The 22,895-nt window shown below is 34.8% G+C and overlaps 1 protein-coding gene across 3 annotated transcripts in view; it reads left to right on the forward strand.

Moving 5' to 3' along the window:
- The window catches only part of ROCK1 (Rho associated coiled-coil containing protein kinase 1), an 82,731-nt gene that overhangs the window by 47,680 nt on the left and 12,156 nt on the right, over positions 1-22,895 (forward strand). For 2 of the 3 annotated variants that reach the window (XM_084218124.1, XM_084218125.1), the window contains exons 12-27: positions 1,606-1,694; positions 3,235-3,283; positions 3,869-4,004; positions 4,392-4,483; positions 4,599-4,845; positions 6,512-6,618; positions 7,717-7,867; positions 8,732-8,892; positions 9,753-9,937; positions 10,707-10,776; positions 12,212-12,306; positions 13,545-13,710; positions 15,245-15,338; positions 15,693-15,781; positions 16,098-16,286; positions 16,466-16,631. In XM_084218124.1, coding sequence (XP_084074250.1) covers positions 1,606-1,694; positions 3,235-3,283; positions 3,869-4,004; positions 4,392-4,483; positions 4,599-4,845; positions 6,512-6,618; positions 7,717-7,867; positions 8,732-8,892; positions 9,753-9,937; positions 10,707-10,776; positions 12,212-12,306; positions 13,545-13,710; positions 15,245-15,338; positions 15,693-15,781; positions 16,098-16,286; positions 16,466-16,631 — 2,086 coding nt within the window. Of the gene's footprint in view, positions 1-1,605; positions 1,695-3,234; positions 3,284-3,868; positions 4,005-4,391; positions 4,484-4,598; positions 4,846-6,511; positions 6,619-7,716; positions 7,868-8,731; positions 8,893-9,752; positions 9,938-10,706; positions 10,777-12,211; positions 12,307-13,544; positions 13,711-15,244; positions 15,339-15,692; positions 15,782-16,097; positions 16,287-16,465; positions 16,632-22,480; positions 22,530-22,895 lie in introns of all 3 variants that reach the window. The other variant, XR_014616613.1, reaches the window with a different exon arrangement.

Genomic DNA, 22,895 nt, shown 5'->3' on the forward strand with positions numbered 1-22,895 from the left:
GCAAACTAAAGCTTAAAGGCGTGCTTTTATACTGAGTTAATTGTAACTCAGGATTTTCTTGAGGTATTCTTTAGTCTATTGATAGCAGATTGTGCAGAACTTTGCCCGGAAGCCTGTTGTCTCTACTGATATAATTAGACTGCTCTGCAAGCTCAGATGGGTCCCCTGGGGTACAGCCTGATGTGAGAACATGCAGACACAGAGAGACGCAAGAGGATGCGATAGCAGTCCAAGCTAGTCGGAGGCAGAACAGAAATGCCTCAGTTGCCAGATGTCTTTTTAGACCTGTTTCTCATCTATCCCATTGAGTTCCTCTGTGCACCCTGTCTGGAAGGGCCATAACATGAGTAAAAGGAAATGGAAGAGCAATCACATTGAACCTTTGTTATCCTCTGGTTTGGGGCATTTGCTGTGGTCCTTATTACAGTGACAGCCTTTAAATAGTCTTGTTTCTTGCTTTATTTCTCAGTGGTTCATATCAAGGAGATAAATGTGTTGGGTACTGGTCTTTCCTTTGTCCTCAAAGTCTAGATTTAGAAGCCATCCCTTGTTTTTAACTACAGGCATTGTCTGCTCCACATAGTGTTATGTTCTATGTCACATCAGTAATTTGTTTTCCAGAGCTGCTCCGTTAAGTGCTGAAATGTCTAATTTTTGGACATTTTTTGAGATTTTGGAGTTAAAACAGGAAACAACAAACAAAGCATCACATGAATATGTTGCTTTGAAGAGAGTCTAGATTAGAAATCTAGTGCTTCTCTATGCAGTTCCAAGAGCATTGATGGAAATGTGTACAAATTAAATAGGCTTTAATTAAATCTTTACAAGATCAGTGGAAAGGTTTATAATGAATCAACATGAGGTTGACTTGATGAGCTCCTTCAAGGCTGATGCCATCATGTTGAGTGAGGATTTTGATGTTGGAATGGGATTATTGTGCCTAGATATTCAATAGAAAGTGGCAGATATTTTGAGACTACATGAGAGGAATTAATTTCTGAGTTTATCCTGCTGGCAAACAGTACATGCTATGCAGTAATGTGCCATATTAACATCTGAAGTTTGTTACTATCTTTCAAACCTAGGTACAGTTCTAGCTGTAAAAATGGTCTCTGACTAAAGAGATGGTGAGAGCACTTTCTCCCCATTGCCAGTAACTGACTGGCCTAGTTCTGCTTCCTGAATTTGTTGGGAGTTTGAAGATGGATTGAAAAATACAGGTGGTGGCTCATGTTAGAAGAAATTTTCAAACTTACTAAAGTGCTTTCTTGTATTTTTGCAGTAGTATCTTTAGTCTTTAGGCAGGTACTGAAGATCTGTAAAACAAGGAGGATTTGATTTAGCTTAGGCCTGTGAATTTTGAAGATACCTAAAATTTCATGTGCATACAAATGAAAAAAAAAACTGTCTTACTTTTTGTAATTAAATTGGGGGGGGGGCAGGGAGGAAGGGATATGCATCACATTTTAATAAGATACAAAGTCTTACTTTGATATAAGAAAGTAAGCTGTGATACAATATAAGCAGAACTGAATATTGTGAAATACTTTTTTAAAGTTTCTAAATTTAATGCATGTTCTTTCATGTACAAATATATATTTAAAGCTGGAAAATATGCAGAAGATGATCTATGAGTTAGAAGAACAGCTACATAATGAAATGCAGTTGAAAGATGAAATGGAGCAAAAGTGCAGGTGAGACTTTGAACTTCAATTGTTTACATAATTTAAGTGTATCTAACACTTCAGTTCTGTGGTACTGCTTTAGGGATTACCAGGATAACACTAAGAATGGTGTTGTAGTTCTCCAAGGGAGTTCCAGGCACAGATTTATGTAATTCTAAAATTTTCTTGAGTATGGTATAAAGAATTTTTTTTTCATTGACAAGCATGTAACACAGGTTCTTTCTGAGCACTTAGGTGTTTCAGTTTACCTGATATCTCTGTACTCAAATGTTTTATTGGACTAATGTACATGCTCACCATGCTGATATTTTTTTGAAAATGTGAAATTCTGTATATATGGCATATATTGGATTATTAAAATTAATTAGGTATTTTCTAAATAGAGGTTACGTGTTGGAAAACCACTTTTTTTTCTATGGGTGGCATATAAGAACAACAAATTTCTTTCTGAAGTTCTATTTCTACCATGCTGAAGTAGCAGCTATGTGAGAATTGTCATTTTTCTTGCAGTCACACAAACAGTTGAGGTTCTCCTGTTCTGATAATCCGACATTTTTACTGGGAGTCATGCAAACTAAATTCCCCTTCAGTTAGCTTCTCCTTTTGAAGTCTTTTCCTGAAGAATTAAATAATCCCAGGAGGCAACGCCAGGTATATGATGCAGGAAGAATTTAGACTTGTGAATTAGAACCATAGTGTGTAGCTGTACAAGCTCCTTAGGTGTAAACTGGTAACTAAAACGGTCTAGTGGGAATTTAGGCTATGTGACACTGTTGCTTACTTAAACACAAGCTCACTGTTGGCACGTTCTGATTGCTCTCCACAAGCAGGACATACATTCTTGAAGGATATTCAGTAGCTGTCTTCCTGCAGTACTGCTGAAGTTGTCAGAGCACAACTGTGTCTTCTGGTATGTCATGCCATTCACTGCAGAGTTAGTCTGCAGTCAATCCCTAACTGTTGTAACTGCTTCTTTTGGTACCTGCCAGGCTGCCTTGTCTGGATCCTCTTTGTTGGCTCTTTGAAGAGGGATGGCTGCCTGCAGGAATGCAATGGATATGTCAGTGTTATTGCCAGTTAAATGATGTTTTACTGTGTGCTTCACCACACTCTCTGCAGTTCAGTCTTCTAATACATTGCTTCAACAGAGAGACTTTCAAATAATATTATTCATATACCTTTACCTGTAGTAGGGAGTTGCCTACTGTGGAATTAATGAGCTATTTTAGATATTTGGAGGTCATAGAGGAAGTTTTAGCAGCTTACCAGGGTATTCTAATCTTAAGGATAACCTGTTGTGTACATACACTGTTTTTTGCAGATTAAGCCTAAAGTTTCACATATTTAATCTTTAACTAAGCTCATAAATACTTAATTATATATTTTACAAATGATTTGCAATGATTGATTGATTCCTCAGCTTTTAATGTTCATTACAAAATAACATTAGTCAAAATATTAATGTTCACTTTAGTAATGGTCACAAATCATTTCACTAGAAAAACAGTATGTATAATGTATCTGTTAAATAATCTTGTTTTATTTTTAGATCTTCAAACATAAAGCTAGACAAGATAATGAAAGAACTGGACGAAGAGGTAATATTTTTTCCCCCTGAACATGCCTTCATTGGGTAAAGAGTGGAGTTAGGAATAGTACTTTCATGATTCTAAGATATTTTTTCTGTGACTAACAAAAATTGTTCTGTGTGCAAGTTTGAGACCTAACAATCATGTTTCAATACATAAAATTTGGAGATTACATTTTCATTTGTACACATGTTCAAAAACTTTCTTTCTGTTAGACATGCTGATTTCTGTTTACGCTGATAAATATTTTACTTAGTCTTGCTTGTTGCAAGTTTTCTGGAGTTTATCAAAGTCAATTACTACAGAAATGCAGATGATTTTCTGTTGAGCCCTTCTCTTGTCTCTTGATAATAATTTTATTAGTTACTTTAGATATAATTGTACTAACAACAGTTTTCCTAGTAATTGTATAAATTTGTCATGTAGAAGTTAAAAAAGATCTCTTTTTTGAAAACCTTCCCAAGGAAGCCAGAAATTCATTAATTTGAAACAATGCATCAGTTTCCATGTTTAATTAGTTGCAGGGATCATGTAGCTGGTTTAGTGATCATTCCTAAAAAAGTAAGTATTAAATACCAATTCTTTGAATTTTAGGGAAATCAAAGGAAGAACTTGGAAACAACAGTGTCTCAGATTGAAAAGGAAAAGATGGTATTACAACATAAGATAAATGAGTACCAAAGAAAATTTGAACAAGAGAATGAAAAAAGGCGTAATGTGGAAAATGAAGGTATGCAATATTGTCCAAACGTTGACACTAAGGATGTATATGATGTGTTTTGGGGAATAATTTAGTGTCATAGTATCTTAAGTGCTGTGCAGCTTTAAGGTTTGAAAAGGGATCTTTTCAAATAATGAACACAGATTTTGAGTTCATTTTTATTTGAACACAATTTTTTTTGTTCTTATTTTCAAATTCTGTGCTCTGCAGCACTGTGCTGTGTTGTTGGTCTGCAAGCACAAAATTTGACTTAAAAAATATATATATAAGAAGCAAAAAGTCAGCAAAAACCTATCAATGCAAAACAGTATTTTGGAGCATGTTTGTGTAAAAAAACAAGAATAAAACCCTAAAGTTTTTATAGTATGCTGTATTAATGGTGCAATTTCTCTTTAGTGTCCACACTAAAAGATCAGATGGAAGACTTGAAAAAAATCAGCCAGCATTCACAAATTTCAAATGAGAAGATAACACAGTTACAAAAACAAGTATGTTGTTTGTGTTCCTTGTCTCAATTATTTCTTAGATTTGAGCATTCAAATGTAGCAAAACTGGCTCCATATTCTTTATATTTGAGAATCTTTGTCTGGTTTATTTTAACAGCTAGAAGAAGCAAATGATTTGCTGAGGACAGAATCTGACACAGCTGCAAGACTGAGAAAGGGTAACACAGAAATGAGCAAGTCATTAAGTCAGGTAGAATCACTGAATAGAGAACTGCAGGAAAGGTGCAGAGTTCTGGAAAGCACAAAACTGCAGGTGGAGAAAGATTATTATCAACTACAAGCAGCTTTGGAGTCAGAACGAAGGGATAGAAGTCACGGATCTGAAATGATTGGAGAACTACAGGGTAATTATTCTGAATTTATACTTTACCAAAAAAAGTTGTGATAACCCTACTTAAGTGATGTAGAGTTTGGTAACAGGAGGAGAGACAACCTGCAAACAAAGTGTGACTGAACAGTTTCTGAAGATTGGATCTGGCTTCCTGATCATACTGAGCAGAGAGAATATCAAAATCAAAGAGTGTCAAACACTGATCATGAGTCTGGAACTGCACTGACAAAAAGTCTGAGTCCAGTGGTGCAAAAATAGGAAGAGCTGATACAGTGCTAGAGAAGATGCAACACTGTCTTACTGCCTTGTGCAGTAGCCTAGTTGGTATATCCTGGACTTGCTCTTCTTTCATGTGTGGAGAAGGCTATTTTTTTTGTTAAATTGCATTTGTTCTTTTTTATGTTGATTCTACATCACTTCTACAAGCAAGGTTAAGAGCACAACAAGGGATGCAGATGCAGATTCCTTTTTTTCAGGATGCTTGAAACTTTCTACTATTTGTATTGATTCTTCCAAACTAGAAACTATTCAGATGCATTAGTTGATGGCTGTGTCTGTGCTAATGCACCCTGACTGTTAACTTGCCATCTTGAACCATCTGTTGCAGTGTTGAGTTTCCATGAGGCACGGGCTTTTGATGGGGACTCTCCTTTCCCTACTGAATGGGAGCATATAGGACAGAGGCTTTTTACCAGGGTCTGTAGTGACAGGACAAGGGGCAATGGTTTTAAATTGAAGGAGAGTAGATTGAAGGAGAGGACATTAGATATGGGAAGAAACTTTTTATAATAAGGGTGGTGAGAGCCTGGGACACGTTGCCCAGAGAAACTGTTGTTGCCTTGTCCCTGGAACTGTTTCAGGCTAGGTTGAATGGGGTTTTGAGCTACAGGGTCTAGTGAGATGTGTCCCTGCAAGTGACTGGGAGATTGGACTAGATGATTTTCAGAGGTCCCTTCCAAACCACGTGCTTCTACTTAGTATTTCATATAAACTCTTATGCCACGCAAGGGTAGATGCTGTGGGGTTTAAGGAATAGTTACTTTTTCCATGTCATAGCACTTAAAATCATAGGATGGTTTTGTTTGGAAAAGACCTCTAAGATCATTGCGGCCAACTATTAACCCAGAACTGCCAAATCTACCACTAAACCGCATCCCTAAGTGCCGCATTTACACATCTTTTGAGCACTTTCGGGGTGGTGATTCCACACCTTCATGGGGAGCCCTGTTTCAGTGCCTGGCTTCTCCATGGTCTGAGTCACACTTAGGTGAACACATGTTGTGTTACCCAAAAATCCGTTTGAAACTGACTTTCTGTATAATGTGCCTTACCTGCCCATTAATGAAGTTAGCATCACTTACAGGTGCTTGTTCCATAGCCTAGCAGAACTTGGGTTAATGAAAGAAATTCTGAATATTAGATGATGGAAGTGATGAAAGGCAGGAACCATTTTTTGCATGATTAGTTTTTATGAATTGTTACTGATAACGAGCATAAAGAGTGTCTAAAAAAATCAGTTTGCTCTGCAATATATGGCCTTTGCATGCCTGGAAAATTTGAAGTATTTGAAATATTTTATGGGCCCAGAAATCAGTAAAATTTGCAAAGACTGATCTAAGTTGCAAAATTGATCTAAGTAAAGTAACTAATATTGAGTGATATTTAATTTTTTGTGACAGTTCGGATTACAGCTTTACAAGAAGAAGTAAAAAACATTAAAAACAATCTTGAAAGAGTGGAAGCAGAAAGAAAACAAGCACAGGATATGCTTAATCATTCAGAAAAGGTATGGTGAAATGATGTTGAGGCTGATGCTCTTTGTCAGCTTTTGACTATATTTTCAGATGTTATTGATGTTTCCAAGTCCTCGGGTAGTTCTTACTTTTGTAGCATTGTGCATGAAAATTGTGTTTGTCATTCATTATCACTGATTCAAGGATCCGATCCTACTGCCCGTAGCAAGGAATTTTTTTCTGCCTGCTTAACTATGACTGCAAAGATTTGCTTCTGAAAATCTATTAACTTTTTAAAAATCGGTTTGTTTTTTGGTTTTTGTTTTTTGTTTTTTGGTGGGTTTTTTTTGTTTGTTTTGTTTTTTGTTTGTTTGGTTTTTTTTGTTTTTTGTTTTTTGGGTTTTTTTTAAATCTTTACTGGATTTTAATTTGACTGGATCAGTGCCAGGCAGGCTTTTTAATCAACTTCGGTGTGGAATTTTTTTCTGTCGTTACATCCTTCCTTCTGAATGTTCCTCTAACATCTCTGATCCTTTCCATATGATGGAAAAACAAGTTAACAGTAAGAGGAAATCCTGCACCATTTCTCCAGACAGACTGCAGAGTTAACTCTGTCTGGTGAGGTCAGGTAAAGCCTTGGTGCGCTGTGTGGTCTGTGCGAATAAACCAGAGATATGACAGCCTGCGAGGGAAGGGGGCAAGCAATTCTAATTTATTGTTATGTGAAGCAGCCATTCAAAGCTGGTGCTTGTCTCTCAAAGCACATGTCCAGGGCTTATTTAGTGAATTACTGTTAATGCCTGGCAATCCTAGCAATGAAATAACCCAGATCCATCCAGGTAACAGTAATGCAGATTCCTCTGTGCTCTAGGATGTCTGTTCGTTAGTTGTTTGTTTCCAGTTTAGGTGACTACTGATTATACAAATGGAGAAGTTTCCATTTTCTTGCAAATTTGTAGACTACTGAAAAAAAGTTAATGAAATTTTTTCCAGAGCACTGAGTACAGTTTTTGGTCTGTTACTGCTCTTTGCTAAGCGTGGGAAATAACACTGATAATCTTTTGATAACATAAATTTAATAATAAAAAAGGGAATAAAAATGTGATTCCTCAGGTATTATAGAAATCTGATCACTTTTTCCTTATCTTTAGGAAAAAAATAATTTAGAGATAGATTTGAACTACAAGCTGAAATCCTTACAAGATCGGTTAGAGCAGGAAGTGAACGAGCACAAAGTGACAAAAGCACGGTTAACTGACAAGCACCAGTCAATAGAGGAGGCAAGATCAGTTGCGATGTGTGGTAAGTGTTTCCTGCACGTTTCAGGTAAATATGTAATAAAACATGTTCTGATTATGATATTTCGATATACCTTGTGTTACACCATAGTGCTCTTGCCACAAGTGCTTGATCCCTTCTATAAAGAAAATGTGTATTAAAATCCTAAAACATGAAAATTACGGATTTTAAATTATTTTCCCTAACACGCAATTTAATAAAAATTGTATTATTTTTTAATGTTTTGCATACCTTACTTGAAAGCCTTCCTTGGCTTCTAAAATGCTATTGAATCTTGAAATTCTGTCTAATGCTAAACAGAATGGAAAGAATACATTATCAAGAGAGATGTCTTAGAGCATTCATTCATGTGTAACTGCATTAAAAATACCAGTCTTGTATTAGGCTTGTCTGAAGTGAAGTGAGAAGATTCTTTTATAGATGTATATCCATGAATCAAAGGTGTGTCTTGATTTTATATGTCAGGTTTTCCTGTGAACGTCATCAGTACCTAAATGTGGCTTTTAGAGTTAACAATAATGGTAGCATTTTTTTCTTTTGCTACTATTCATTCATGCAAGTGAAACTTTGCCTTATGCAGAATGATTACTTCAAGAATTTGTGCTTTGTTTTCTTTCAGTATTTATCTTTCAGTTGTCATGATAATATTCCAGTGCTTGGAATGCAGATTGGAATTATTTTTATTTTTTAGTGTTCCCTGTAATAATGCCAGGATCTTTTTTTCTTTAATCAAACAGCAGAAAAGCTTAGATAGCTGAACAAAAATGTCTGAAAAATATTGGGATATTTATGACTGTATTTACGAAAGTATGCTTGCAGATGCTATGTAATAATTTTTGTTATTTTTCTTTCCTTAATCTTTTTTAGAAATGGAAAAAAAGATAAGGGAAGAACGGGCAGCAAGAGAAAAGGCAGAAAATCGAATAGTTCAAGCTGAAAAACAGTGTTCCATGTTGGACTTTGACCTGAAGCAATCTCAGCAGAAACTGGAACATCTTCTTCAGCAAAAGGAGAGACTGGAAGATGAAGTAAGTAAAAGGTTCATCACTAACAATTTTCTATATAAATAAGAAATTAGATTTGAACTGAGAAATAGAAAATTAAATTAACTTATACTGAGCTCTTTATATAATACAACTCTCAGTAGAATTGAGGATAGTTGTTGGCCAAAGTAGGTTTAGGTAATTTCTTCTTGTTTCATAACTCTAGCATGTCTTCCATATTTGAACTTCAAATCAATATAACACTTTTTTTGTGTTTTCTCTTTTTCTAAAGAAAAAATTTGCTTGTGAATTTGGTTGTGCAGTCTGATTGATGATTTACATGTCTGAGTTTGTGTTACCTAGTTTGCATTCTTTCCTTTTGTTCAAGGAAATGCAATTAGAATATTAAGTGTGAAAACTAGGTACTAAGAATAATAGCTTCATCCTTACTTTTTCTTTACAGGACAGTGGGAATGAAGTTTATAACACCTTTCTTAGGGGTCACAACTCATGTAACTTAGTTTTTATGTACTTGATAAGCTGCATTTTTTTTTCTAGGGTGAGAGTATTTTCAGATCTGAAATCCATGGAGAAATTTGCAGACAATTTAGGTTCCTTCACTTGTTGTCTTTCAGATGAGTTAAATCAGGGACTTTGAAATAAACTAAAAATGGGAAAACTTGATCATCCTGCAGCATCATAGCCATAGGTTCTAAAGGCAGCAGCTTTGTGTGAGATTATTACTCTGAAGTGTTTGGAGATTCAGGAATACTTTGACATATGGTTCACAGTGTAGCATCTAGTCAGTGGTGTTTAATATAAAATAATCCATATGTGAAACCTCTTCAGCCACATGCGATTGGTTATTTAGCAAAGGCTCCTAAATTGAAATATTTCTCATTTAGGTAAGGAATCTGACACTTAAGCTAGAACAAGAGACGAATAAGCGAATAATGGCACAGAATGAATTAAAGGCACAAGCTTTTGAAGCTGATAACTTGAAGGGTTCTGAGAAGCAGCTGAAACAGGAAATCAATACCTTGTTGGAAGCAAAGAGATTACTGGAGTTTGAGTTGGCTCAACTTGCAAAGTAAGTAAAAACCTGAAGTAAAATGGAAAAAGTTACTTAATTATACATGTACTATTTTGCCTGTTCTGCTAGTGAATAAAGTTCTCTGGAGCCCAGGCATTTTTTCCTAAACTGGAAGAGTATTTTTAGCTGCATGTTATGATTCCTATGTAACTACATGTTATGATTTCTATGTAGCCTTCAGTGTTGGAATATTTTTGTTATGAGCTACAATTCAGAACAGTTCTTGGCTCACCATTCTATGTTAAGGCACACACACACACATGCATGTGTGTGTATATATATATATATATATATATATATATATATATATATATATATGTATATGTATATATTCCTCTTTTATTTGAATTAATTTTTTATGGATTAACTCTGATGCTACTTACTAAATCATATGGGACTTGTAGTACATGGGAGTCAATTGTTTCCTTTTCATTGCCTGATTAATTCTCTTAATGTTTCTTTATCTTAAAATGAAGACATTTTTCATTAATTAGACTTCTATCATATATTCTTTCAGCTGGCTTACTGTTTGTCCATTTAGAGTACTTCTTGGCTTCTGAATTGCATATTGAAAGGATCATTGTTTTGGAATAAGAACTGTATTAAATCAGAATTCCAGGATACAGCAAACTGTTGCTCTTGGTGAAGTAATATGTATGCAAGTAGAAGATCATTGTAGAGTGCTGTCCTGGTTAGAAATTGACTTTGTCTTTTGTTAGTAGCTGACTTTTTAAATGTTTCCCTTTTTTTTTTAATTCCTCCAAAGACAGTACAGAGGAAATGAAGGTCAGATGCGTGAGCTTCAGGATCAGCTTGAAGCTGAGCAGTATTTTTCGGTAAGACTTCTAAGGAATTGTGTGTAAGGAATTTTGACATAAAATCATTTAACAGTAAATAGTTGGAACTAAAATTGTTTTAATGTAAGTAACAGCTTCACATAAATCAGCAATGCAGAAAATCCTGCTTGAAATACAAACAAGGAACAAAATATTAGAGAACATTAGGTGGTGTATCTAAAATGTTGGTTTGTTACTTGTCAAAACTGACATTACATTGAGTAACTCTTACCTAAATTAGTCATCAGAATTGTTCCTATCCTGAGGTTGGAAAAGAGATATTTTTCTGATACAATTGCGGACTTTGTAGAGAGTTGAAGATCTCCAAACTCACTGGAAAATAGCTCATGGTATTGGTCTACCATACACACATTTGAGAACCATAGACTCAGTAGCATTCTGCATGTATTCCTTGTTCTAAAAAGCTACCTTCTCTGCACCTGAATCTCTGAAGAACCTTACTGGGTACTCCAGATAGCCAAAATGTGTATTTCATAGATGTAGTCTGATCAGTTTTGTCTCTCTGAAAAGAAACAGTAACACCTGAACTTCACCTGTAACACCTGAAATGTTCAGATGCTTTTGTGAATATGGACAGACTCATTTCACTTTGGGAAATACTTTTAAATTTGGTTTTTCCTGGGAGAGGCAATAAAATTTTTGTTTACTCAGCTGCATATGATTATCATTTCATTATCTGTTACAAGGGCTTTTTCTGCATTTCTCCATGACATAACTGCTAATAAGAAGATGCAGAGCATTGTGTTTCTCAGTTTCTTCTTTTTTCACTAATTTGTAATTTAAATAAGACATTCATAATTTAGTCTGAATATTTAGCAAAAGTAGTTTACTGTAGAAGATCAAATTTTAGCTTTCAGAATTACAGGTGATGGTAATAACAACAATACAGTAATAAAACCCAGAAGTAATTCACAGCAGTAAGTAATTTACATTAATCAGACCTCAGCTGAATCGCTTATTAAGTTTGTACAGAAAAAACCTTTAAATTCTAAGAGAAAAGGTACATGGACACAGAGAGAATGCAACAGGTGAAAGCACAGAATGGTGTTAGGCTTGTTGGATGAACATTTTGAGACAAGTGATGCTTCAAGATGCAGTTTTGGCCTGTTGTGTCTGGGAGACCTGTGCTGCTGTGTCACAGACCTGTGTTGCTGTGTCTCTTTTGCAGCACCTGTATTTATGCGGCTATGCAGGAAAACGCACTAGAAAATTGAAAACTAATTTGGTCATATCAGTTCCCTACCCAACAGAAACTTTAAAGAAGCATCTGGGAGAGGAAGGAAGGAGGAAATTTCACTAATGACAGTATTGGCATGTGTTGGGGTTTGACAAGTTCAAACTAAGTAGTCTGAAAACAAGGAGGAATTTCAGTATGGAATTTGAATAATGACTTTTTTTATGCTTTCTTTTACAGACACTTTACAAAACTCAGGTTAAGGAACTGAAAGAGGAAATTGATGAAAGGAATAAAGAAACGCAAAGGAAAATGCAGGAGTTGCAAAATGAAAAGTATGCCCATTATGTTTCGCACATACACCTAAGTTTTTACTTGTAATACTGTCTCACTCATGTATACTTTGAATCAGATCTGAGATGCTTCAATTCCTTTAGAGAAAGGCCTCAAAAGTGTTCCATGGCAAATATATAGAATGTTACCTATACTGACTCACAAAACCAAATATGGTTATTCATATTTGAATATGAAGAACAACAAAGACTTCTCTGAAAATTTAGTAAGATTCAAAAATTTTGAAAAACATTTGAATTTGTGGTTATCATCTCACCAGCTTTTAAAATTTGCTGATAATTACTTAATATATTTCTATAGTCAGTAAAATAATTTGAGAAAAAGGTAACGAAGTCTTTGAAATTTAGTATACTTCTGATTCCAGCTAAACTAGCTAATATTAACAACCATTAATTGTGATGGACTATTTTCTAAGCTATCAAATAAGAAAAAAAATTTAAACTTGTTTTTCCAATTTCTTAATTTATTTCATGTTTTGAAGAAGGAGACTGTAGCCTTACGCATGAAGTACAGTTTCTTCTAAAGTCTGTGTCTCTTGTTCTGCTTGAGCATCAACATTGGAAAGCAGTCTGAAGGGCAGAGGTTATGTACCATGTTCATTTTGTATAGCAGTTTGGCTAAGAAAGGGAGAAAGAAAAGATGTGCTAATAAATATGGTGTTGGAAGGAAATGTATGTGCCTCTGCAAAGTTGTTCACGAGTAGTAACCAACATAAAGAAATGAGGAGGGAGGAGAAGGTGGGCAAGACTTCCCTCATTCTTCTTGGGGTTATTTATTTCTTTTCTTACTTCTTTTTATAGATGCTTTGTATTCTATTCCCTCACTATTCTCTGCAATCTTATGGTTATCCTAAACATTTCTCACTTGGGTATACCTAAGGGAATTGTGATAATTGGCAAATGTGGGTTAAGTATCTTTTGATGGACTACTCTGTACATATAATTTAGTTTTATTTTCTGTTCCTCAAAAGCAGGAGAATACATCTTGGTGTTTCATGGATGATTGAAATGTTAATAAAAATCACAGTAAGCTTGCTGCTGTAGCTTGTGTGGACCATCAAAAGATACAAGTGTACAGAATGCAGTTTTGTAACTCTTGCTTTTCTTAAGAAACTAAGATAATGACCATTAGCTGAGTGGTATAATTTGGGTTTGATAGTTTTCCTGAAAACTTGGAATGTTTTACGTAGGAAAAGGAAATCTTAATGTCCTTTTTACAGAGAAACACTCGCTACCCAGTTGGATTTAGCTGAAACCAAAGCCGAGTCGGAGCGGTTGGCACGGGCACTCGCTGAAGAGCAGTATTATGAGCTGAATCAGGAGAGTAAAAAAGCTGCATCAAGGCACAGACAAGAATTGACTGATAAGGACATCATCATAAGAAGGGTAAATTAACTGTTATACCCGTATACATCTCTTCCGGCCAGAAACCAAAATTCATGGTTTTAATTAATGAAGTCCTGTTGTGATCATAAGTGATAACTAATTAAGTATCTTAAGTTTTGGGCTCACTTGGAACCTTTACATTTTATTATTTGGCCTCCCTAAAAAAAGTTCATTAATCTGAGATGAAGCCAGAATGAAAATCAAGTGAATGTCTATAATTCAGTTATTAAGCCTTTTGTATTTACTTCTTGTCATTGCCAAGTGTATTATTTAAATCTTGTAAATTTGTGGAGCTTTGTATTAGAGACTCTTATTGCAAAGTAACTTAGTATTTAAAAAAAAGGCCACTTGAGAGTCTCAAGTTTCACAACCCAAGCCCCAAAATGTAATTTTTGAAGACACTTTATAGCATAGCTTTTGGATGTTAGTATGAGCTTGATAAATGTCTTTAACTGAGAGGTCTCAAATATGTCGCATAGATATTTTATTGTTGTTTTTTCCCATTTAGCATCAGCTGTACATATTTTCTTAAAAATCCTGGGGGTGTAAAGTTCCAGGTGTAATTAAGCTTGGCTCAGTTGCTGAAAGCTTTCTGTTAATACTACCATGGATATTGCATCTCTTTGCAAAGATAGTGCAAATAGTCTTTATTTCATGAATTTGCTTTTTTAAGCCTGAGATTTTCAGAATATCACTATTTCTTAAGCAGCATTTAGAAGACTATGTCTGTGGCATCAAAGGAATACCTTCTGGCCAATATATTTTTGGTTTCAAGTTTCTGATAGTTTTATCAGACAGCTTCATAGACAATTATTTGTATAGGCTGCAAACAAAACCTTTATTTAGGAATACAGTTATGTTTTTTTTTTCATATATATTTGTTAAGTGATCTTGTCTGTGGCAGTGAATATGGTTACATATTCAAAGTTGTGGTTTTCCTTTCAAACTTGTTTCTTTTTTTTTGCAAGCTCTGTTCATATTTACCTATGTCTGTTTTGTCTTAGCCCAAATTTAGTTTTTTTTTTAATCCTGATTTTTATGATTTATGCAGTAAATTGCATAAATATGCAGATTTTCATGATTAGCAGTAAATGCCTTGTATCTACTCTAGATTTAATGCTGGAGTTCTAGCAATTGTCAGCTACTTTTCTGTCTGGATTCACAGTATCAGGCCTCTATATATTAGTTTTTCCAAAGTACAACAAATTAAAATTGCCATGTTCCATAACTGACAATCTAACTTTGCTTAAGTTGATTTTTGATTCTATATGACAGCGTTTGACAGAGTTGTCAGTTCTGCAGTGATAATTTTTTTTTTTTGGGACAGGTGTATTTTGAGCCTTCTAGTAATCAAAACAGCACAAGAATAATAGCATTTTTTACAAGTTCTTATAGGCAGAAGGTGTTCTAAGTAAATGGTTGTTATAGAATTAAGGGTAATTAAAATAATAGTAGAATTAAAATAATAGTAATACAGATATTTTTAGAATTTATGTCAAATTCTTTATTCTAAAATGTGTTTCTTTTCATGTAGCTGGAAGAAACAAATAACACTTTAACCAAAGATGTTGATTTAATAACAAAGGAAAATACAGAAATCAGTGAAAAATTTAAGAAACAAGAGGAAGGTATGTCATGTTTGGAGTTTTAATTGATCTGGTCTGAAGCATGCCTGAATTTGAAATATATGTGAAGAAATGGGAAGTGGAAGAAAACATTGCTATTTATCTTCCATATTATTTGGGGCTTGATGTTGGCTTTAGTATTTCATCTTTTTGCCTTTCTGATATATCCTTCTGGTCATTTTCTGTCATTGCAGTAGTGTTAAACTGGTAATCTTTGTCTTTGCAAATTGTATTTTGCTCAAAAAGGGAAACAATAGGAAAACAGAATGGAAAAAAAATAGCACTTAAAGACGTAATTAAGTTTAAAAATAATTACCTTGTACTAAAATACCTCAAAATTGATTATTATTTTAACAGATTACAAAATGAAAAAAGAGGAGGAAATCAGTAATATTAGAATGCAGTATGAGAAGAGCATAAACACTGAAAGAACTCTGAAGACACAGGTACAACTTTTTATGCAATTTAATAGCAATTATTACTTTGCATTAATAGAAGTATTTCAGGTTTTTTGCTTTTGTGAACTAAATCTTAGTTCCTTTGAAATCAAGTTTCTATTAACCATGATTTACAATATGGGTTGTTAAATTTACATTTGAAAGAATAAGTTTTGATGCTGTATACTTCTCAGTATTACTTCAGTTGTGAGTAAGGGCCATTTGTGTTGGTGAAGGGATTTTTTTTTTTAGAGGAACTGAGAAGTTTTTTATGAAACATGCTGCATATGTAATTTTTGTTACTGGTTCTCCTTTTTCTTAACAGGCTGTCAACAAACTGGCTGAGATAATGAATCGGAAAGATTTTAAAATAGACAGAAAGAAAGCTAACATGCAAGATTTGAGGAAGAAGGAGAAGGAAAACCGAAAGCTTCAATTAGAACTTAATCAAGAAAAAGAGAAATTCAATCAGATGGTTGTGAAATACCAAAAGGAGCTAAATGAAATGCAAGCGGTAAAATAATTTAATTTTTTATCATACTGTGGAATATATATATACACATATATATGTGTGTATATGTGTATGTATATATATAGATATAGGTGTAGATATAGATATGAGTTTTGTTTTCAAAATACTTGGCTGCCATGTTTTTGGTAACACAGTAACTATGTGTGTGTATATAAATACAGCAACTAGCAGAAGAATCTACATACAGGAATGAGCTCCAGATGCAGCTGGATAGTAAAGAGAGTGACATAGAACAACTAAGAAGGAAAATCATGGACCTCCAGCAAGGCATGGATTCTACCAGTGTTGCCAGTCTTCCAACAGATGAAACAGATGGAAATCTTTCAGGTATGAGAAAAGCAGATTTGAACTACTCAGCTGCGTTACATACACATAGTTCTGGAAGGTATTGTTTCAAACAATTACTTGTTATTGCTTCTTAAAGTCTTCTGGCTGTCTAATTCTGTATCACATCTCCACTTCCTTTGTTTGTTTGTTTGTTTGTTTTTATTTCATACCTTAGTTGCTTATAGTTAAGACTTAATTTTTTCTCACATCATACATCCCACTTTATGGCTTGGTATTAGCATTGTTTATATGCACTTTTGAGGAAGGAGTATCTTTACATGTCTTGTGTTTCAAATACAGTGAATACAATGTGCAGTATTTCGTGAATAGAAGACAGGGCCAACACATCTGCAGCATCATGATTTTGTTTTATATCTTGAATGCAAAATTGTCTTGATCTTATCTCTTCTTAGTCATGTATCACCTCTGTGACAGCTGACAATAATCACTGATGTGAAAAATAATTGAGGGAATTTCCATGTAAATTTATGTTTGTATGGTGCTTTGATTTAGCAGATTAAAATAAGAACATGTAATACAGCATAGCCAGCCATTTCCATGTATCAGTACCAGGCACTGTACTTTGAGACCCACAGCTAGACTGGGTAATTATTTACCTCTCCCCTTCCCCAGAGTTTGAAAGGTGTAATCAGTTAGGACTTCCACATGATATCCACTTCTATATCTCTCAATACAGGAAAAAAATTTAGTGTAATCAGGTGTGCTTGACAATTTCCATGCATCATAGCTAAGTATATCTTTTCTCTGTATGGTTAAGTAATTTTTAGAATTCATTGTGAATTTTTCAATATATTTTTGATAAGTCTGAGTTTCATTGTAGAAAAATAGTTTTAGACATACAAAACCAGAATACTATTTTGGGTATTTTATGACTTCAGTGGATGAGTAGTCAGATAAAAGTAAATAGAATAATTTTAGATATGTCTTTTCCTCTTAATGCACTTCATGCTGCTCAAATTGCTACATTCTAGAGTTTTTCCAGGAGTCTTAGAGTGATTGAAATTTCAGGTAGGTTATCAGTCTTAGTACATGTTTTGATGTAGTTACTCCTTTCTGTGTCTGCTTATGTTTCCTATCTTCCCCTAGTGTATTTTTAGATTTTTATTTTTAGTTAATGCTGTAATGAATTTAATTTTCAAATAGATTTTTGTTCAGGTAATGGTATAGTGGTATAGTATTTTCCTCTGCAACTTCCATTTTGCTCAAGAAGCCTTTTGCATTCTGGAATTTGATCTGTAAATTGCCATCTTGTAAAGATTTTGTCTGTTGACAACATCCTCAAGGGAAACTCCATTGGAAATTCTTAGAATTATTAGATTGGTTAAGGAACATTTTTTTTTTCTTAGCTGTCACCTGCTAGGAATTCCTTCTGGTATTTCTGAAGTAGCAGTACTTCTCAGGAATTTTCCTCATAGATACTCATATTCAGTGTATTCCATTTAACAGGGATAAAAAGGAAATCAGAGAGGTTTTTCTTATTAAAGTGGATTTTTTCTCCCCTCAAATTACAAATTGGAATCAAGCCTTATTGTTTTTAAGTGTCTCGTAATTGAAGAAGACTGTAGTTCTTAATTTTAGTAGAAAATTTCTGAACTCTTTTCCAATTGAGAGCTTTAGGGTTTTTTCCTACAACAAAACAGACCAAATTTATTCTACTCAAAAGAGTAGTTTTGAACTTCCTCACTTCCCTTCTCAGCCATTTTCATTTGATGGCTGTTGTGTATTACATGGAAAACACGAATGCTTCCATCCAGCCATACCTTCCCTATTTTTTCCTTAAGGGCAGTAGTGTGTCAGTATGACCCCATTGTGTCCCGGATCTTGGATGGACTGTAGGAAAAAGCTCTTTCTTTGTCTGCCTCAATAAGGAAGGTTATTTTCAGTTTTACCTCTGGAGATGTGTGCAGTCAGGCTTTTGGCTGCATAATCTGTTGCTTCCATTTTTGGGCAGAAATTTCAGTCTGTACAAGATCTTTTCAAGTCAGCTGGTAATTCCCATTGCTAATTAGAACATGAAAGTTACTGGAAGTTCTGCTGTTCTTGGGTGAGGTGTCTACTTGTTAGCCCTCAACTATTTCTTTTTTGCTAGCTTTTCATTTCTCTTCTCTTTTTTGCCCTTTTTTCTACACATGCCTCTGATTTTTTTCTGCAGTTGTCCTGCTGGTTTGATACAGGTAGGACCTCTAATACATATTATTAGGACTTACCTAGATTTAGATCATGTCCCTACGTGCTGCTTTTTTTTTTTTTAACTGAGTTTCTGGGTTGATCAGGATCTGAATAAGAAGCAATTTGGTAATTAAAGGAGATTAAGTGACATTAGCGTAGTCAAATTTCACACACTTGTCAAAGAGCTAAGCAGAGGGCAAAAAAGGAGTGCAGTAGCATTATAAAGATGACAAAGAACCCAGCCAGACTTCAGAATAGAAATAGCCCATGGCACAGAAGGAGGAAATTATCCAGCACATATGTTTTTTTCTGCAAACCAAGTAATTAGTGTACAAACCAGAAGGTGAGATATTACAGCAGCTCATTTGCTGCAGTTTTGTTGTATGATGTTGATTGTCTTCAACTGTGTGCCAAGTTCCCATCACTCCCACAGCCCAAACATGGCCATTCCTTCAGAGCACCTTGAATAGCATCTTGTTTTTAAGGGCTGGAAGTGATGAGTAGTCAATAGCTGGTGCACCTGTCCTAAAGGCAAAGACACTTAAAAAAAGATTTAGCAACTAAATTGTTGAATTTTATAATAAGTAGTTATAGTATGATTTATTTGTTTTCCTGTCAAAATAAAAACATCACCGGGGAAAAAAAAGATATAAAATAATACAAGTATGTATAAAAGAATGATTCCATGATCATGATTCTGGCAAGGGGCAGTCTTTGGTTTATTTGAGAAAAATTTTTATACTCATAAAATTGTAAGAAAAAAAATTATCTATGTAGAAATAGACCCAGAGAAATCACATGGTAACACACTTTACAGCTGCATTTCTCTTGGAGGTGTTTTCTGTCTGCCATTGGCCTAAATATTCCCTCAAATTCTGGTAGCTGCTAGGACAACTTACACTCTCCCAAGGTGGGGATTGGCCCCTTTACACAGTCTGGGCTGTTCTCAGGTTCTTGCTCACTTATATGACAGAGATCATTGTGTGGATGAAGGTTTTGCCTTGTATTCAATTCTAGGCATGTTTTGTAACTCTGACTCCTGATTATTGATTCAGATAGCTGCTCATATCTCAGTTGGTGTCCCCAGTGTTAACAGAGTCCTTGCTGAAACAACTGAAGTATATGCTTTTAAATTATGCCTTTGGAATGCCTCTTCCTCCTGGCTGGACTTAGGGAGTCTTGATACTTTCATGATTGTAAACAGATTTCTTTTTTGCCAAGACAGAACATAATCAGGAACCTGAGGTTTTTTTTCTCCTGATTGTTACAGGGCGCTTAACCTGTTGTGAATTGCTTCTTTTCATCTGATTGGCAAGATCATTTAGGCAACTGAGCTGCCCTACAGGTTTAACTGCAGCACATATTTTACAGCATATGTTGTCATGTTTTGCACAAAGATAGGAGGGAAATGCTTGGAGCATTTAAGCCAGCAGTTTTATTGGACTCCGATAGGACTTCCTGAAGCAGCCTGAATAAACCTGAATAAACCCCAAAGCAAGATCCAGTCAGAAATCCTGAGTGAAATCCACATGAAATTATAGTAGGACAGTCTGCAGAAGGAAAAATTCAAATTGGAAGAATGGAAGGAATTAGCAAGATAGTATCTCCAGGTTTTTGGTTGCTGTGGAAGACTCTTAGGAGTAGGAATTCTTGAGCATTGGAAAGAGATGCTCTGCTGTTCCTGAAAGCACCCACATTACTTAGCTCCAGAACAGCAAAAAGTCTTGTAAAGCAGTACAGTAATGGTTGTCTTGTGTGATTTTATTGAAGTCTTACTGTTAGCACTCTTATTGTACTGATTCCCTATGAATCTTGGTAGTCTGGATACTAGCCATGAAGATGTTTGGAATGCAGATCTACATTTAAAATATATTCAGAGATAACTACAAGATCTGAAGCCTTTATGGAATTCTTTCTTCATATCCTATTCAGATCCAGCTAACTATCAGATATTTTTGAGGCCTATCTTAGACTTTCTGGATTGCAAATATGAGGTATCAATTCTGGTATTCTTTCCAAAATACAGGGAAGGCAATACTTTGAGGCAATACTTTTGAGCCTATTTTTAAAGGCAGGAATGGAAGATTCCTTTTTTTAGTCTAGATAGCCCATGTTTTCTTAATTACTTAATCAGAACACTCATAAATATTAGTCTTCTGGATCAAATATTTGTGAAATGGCCAGATGAGCATTTGCAGTTATGCTAAGTCTGTCAAGAGAAATGAAAATGCACTATAAATATTACTTGAGAGGAACCTTTGTGGTGAGGTTGGAATGAAAGAGCTCATCTACCCTTTCAAGAGTACATTTGGTTCCAGACAAATTTTAGCTTTGTTGAAAAGATGGTCAGAAACTGTTACTTTCAACTGCAAGATGTTATTCACAGCTCAGAAATAGTCTCTCATTAAAATAGAATTTGCTCCCTAAAATAGATTTGTAGTAGACAGAAAAGAATGTCAATGGATTCATTTGAAATACCTCATTTACTTCCTACTTCTATTGAAATTGTTTTCAGAATATGCTGAAGTAGAAGGAAACCTAGAAAAACTTATACTGTCCCTATAAGCATCTTTTAAAATTCATCATCATTGGATCTTTCCAGGTTTTCATATGCCACAAGGAGCTTTTTTCTTTTTTTTTAACAAGTCATCCTTCCTATATTCCTTTTGAATGATAGTTTCCCATACTTTGTTTTTTATTAGCAATTCACTTTTTTTGCAATGAAAACCTAAGTTTTAGGATGTTTCTATAATTTCGAAAAGTGGAAGAATCTTCTCTTAATGTAAAAATTAATCAAAGTATTGAAAACAAGATAAACATATCTGTGAGGCCTGTAGACATGGAGGAAATGGGTTTTCTTTTCCAAAGCTACTGAATATCAATAATTGGAGAGAGTCTGGGATAGCAGAGGAGGTAGGGTTCGGGGGTGTGGGGACCCTTACCCTCCAAGACTCCACAGTTCTTATGTGGATGTGAGAAGGCAGGGAGGTACAAATTTCCTTCACTTTTCTGGGAAGTTTTCCTACAGGAATGAGTTCTGCTAATGGGCTTTTATTCCAGATGATATCAGTAGTTCAGTGGTCCTCCATGATTTTGAAGCCATTCTCTATGGAGAAATGATGGGAAATTATTCTGTATTCCTAAGTATAGTCCATTTCTGAATGTTGTCTGCTGTAAGGCTGATGTGGGAAAGGCTTTTACATACCTAATTGTAACGCCTTGCTAGGCTGTCAGTTCCATTGTAATTCTATATAGTTAAGCATATGGACAGTAGCTTTCATACATTTGAATGCATTTCAGAACTTGCTGGGATATACCTCACATAGAGTAAGTCCTGAAGGACAAAAGGAACCAGGAGCTCCTCAGGACATAAATAGTTGTGGAGAAAATTTTAACTTAACGTTTTTGAAGTTTTCAGTGCTACTATTACCTTTCTTCATAATTTTAAATTTTAGAAACCACTCTCAGTTAGCTGGAAGGGCTTTCTAAATCAATAGTCCACATTAGGCAGAATGCAAATTTTCCTGTGGCCCTTTTTTGTATCATGCTAAATTATTTCAGTAGTTTAATTGTGGGAAAATAGGGTATTACATTTCTCTTTGGATAATTTTTCACTAAAAATTTGAGTAAAACACTTGTCTCTTATTCTTTATATCTAGTTGATTCTTCCTGCATTCCTTATTTAATTATCTCCTATGCTTATCTTCTGTGAGTAATGGGACACCCATGTAGCTTTGCTTGCTCTTGTGCTCTCTCTCCTTTTTTTGTTTCCTGTGGAAAATGTGGATCTGATTTATTTTACTTCCTGCATCTTCCTGCTGAGTATTTTCATACAGCCCCTCTGAATGTTAAATTATGTTTACATTGAAAATCTCCTAATTTAAACTGTAATATATTTTCAAAGCAAAGTCTTTCCTGCCTGGCTCTTTGCAAACTATTTACATACAGTGTTAGATGTTGGCATCAAGGAAAACAGCTTTACTTTTATTGTGCAGTAACTGTGTAATCAGATGTTGGCTTGTGATGAAGCATGAATTAAATGCTTATATCTTCATTTTATTTAGCTGTGCTTTT

Source organism: Fringilla coelebs (genome assembly GCF_963513975.1).
Source record: "Fringilla coelebs genome assembly, chromosome: 1".
In the NCBI taxonomy this organism is placed as follows: Eukaryota; Metazoa; Chordata; class Aves; order Passeriformes; family Fringillidae; genus Fringilla; species Fringilla coelebs.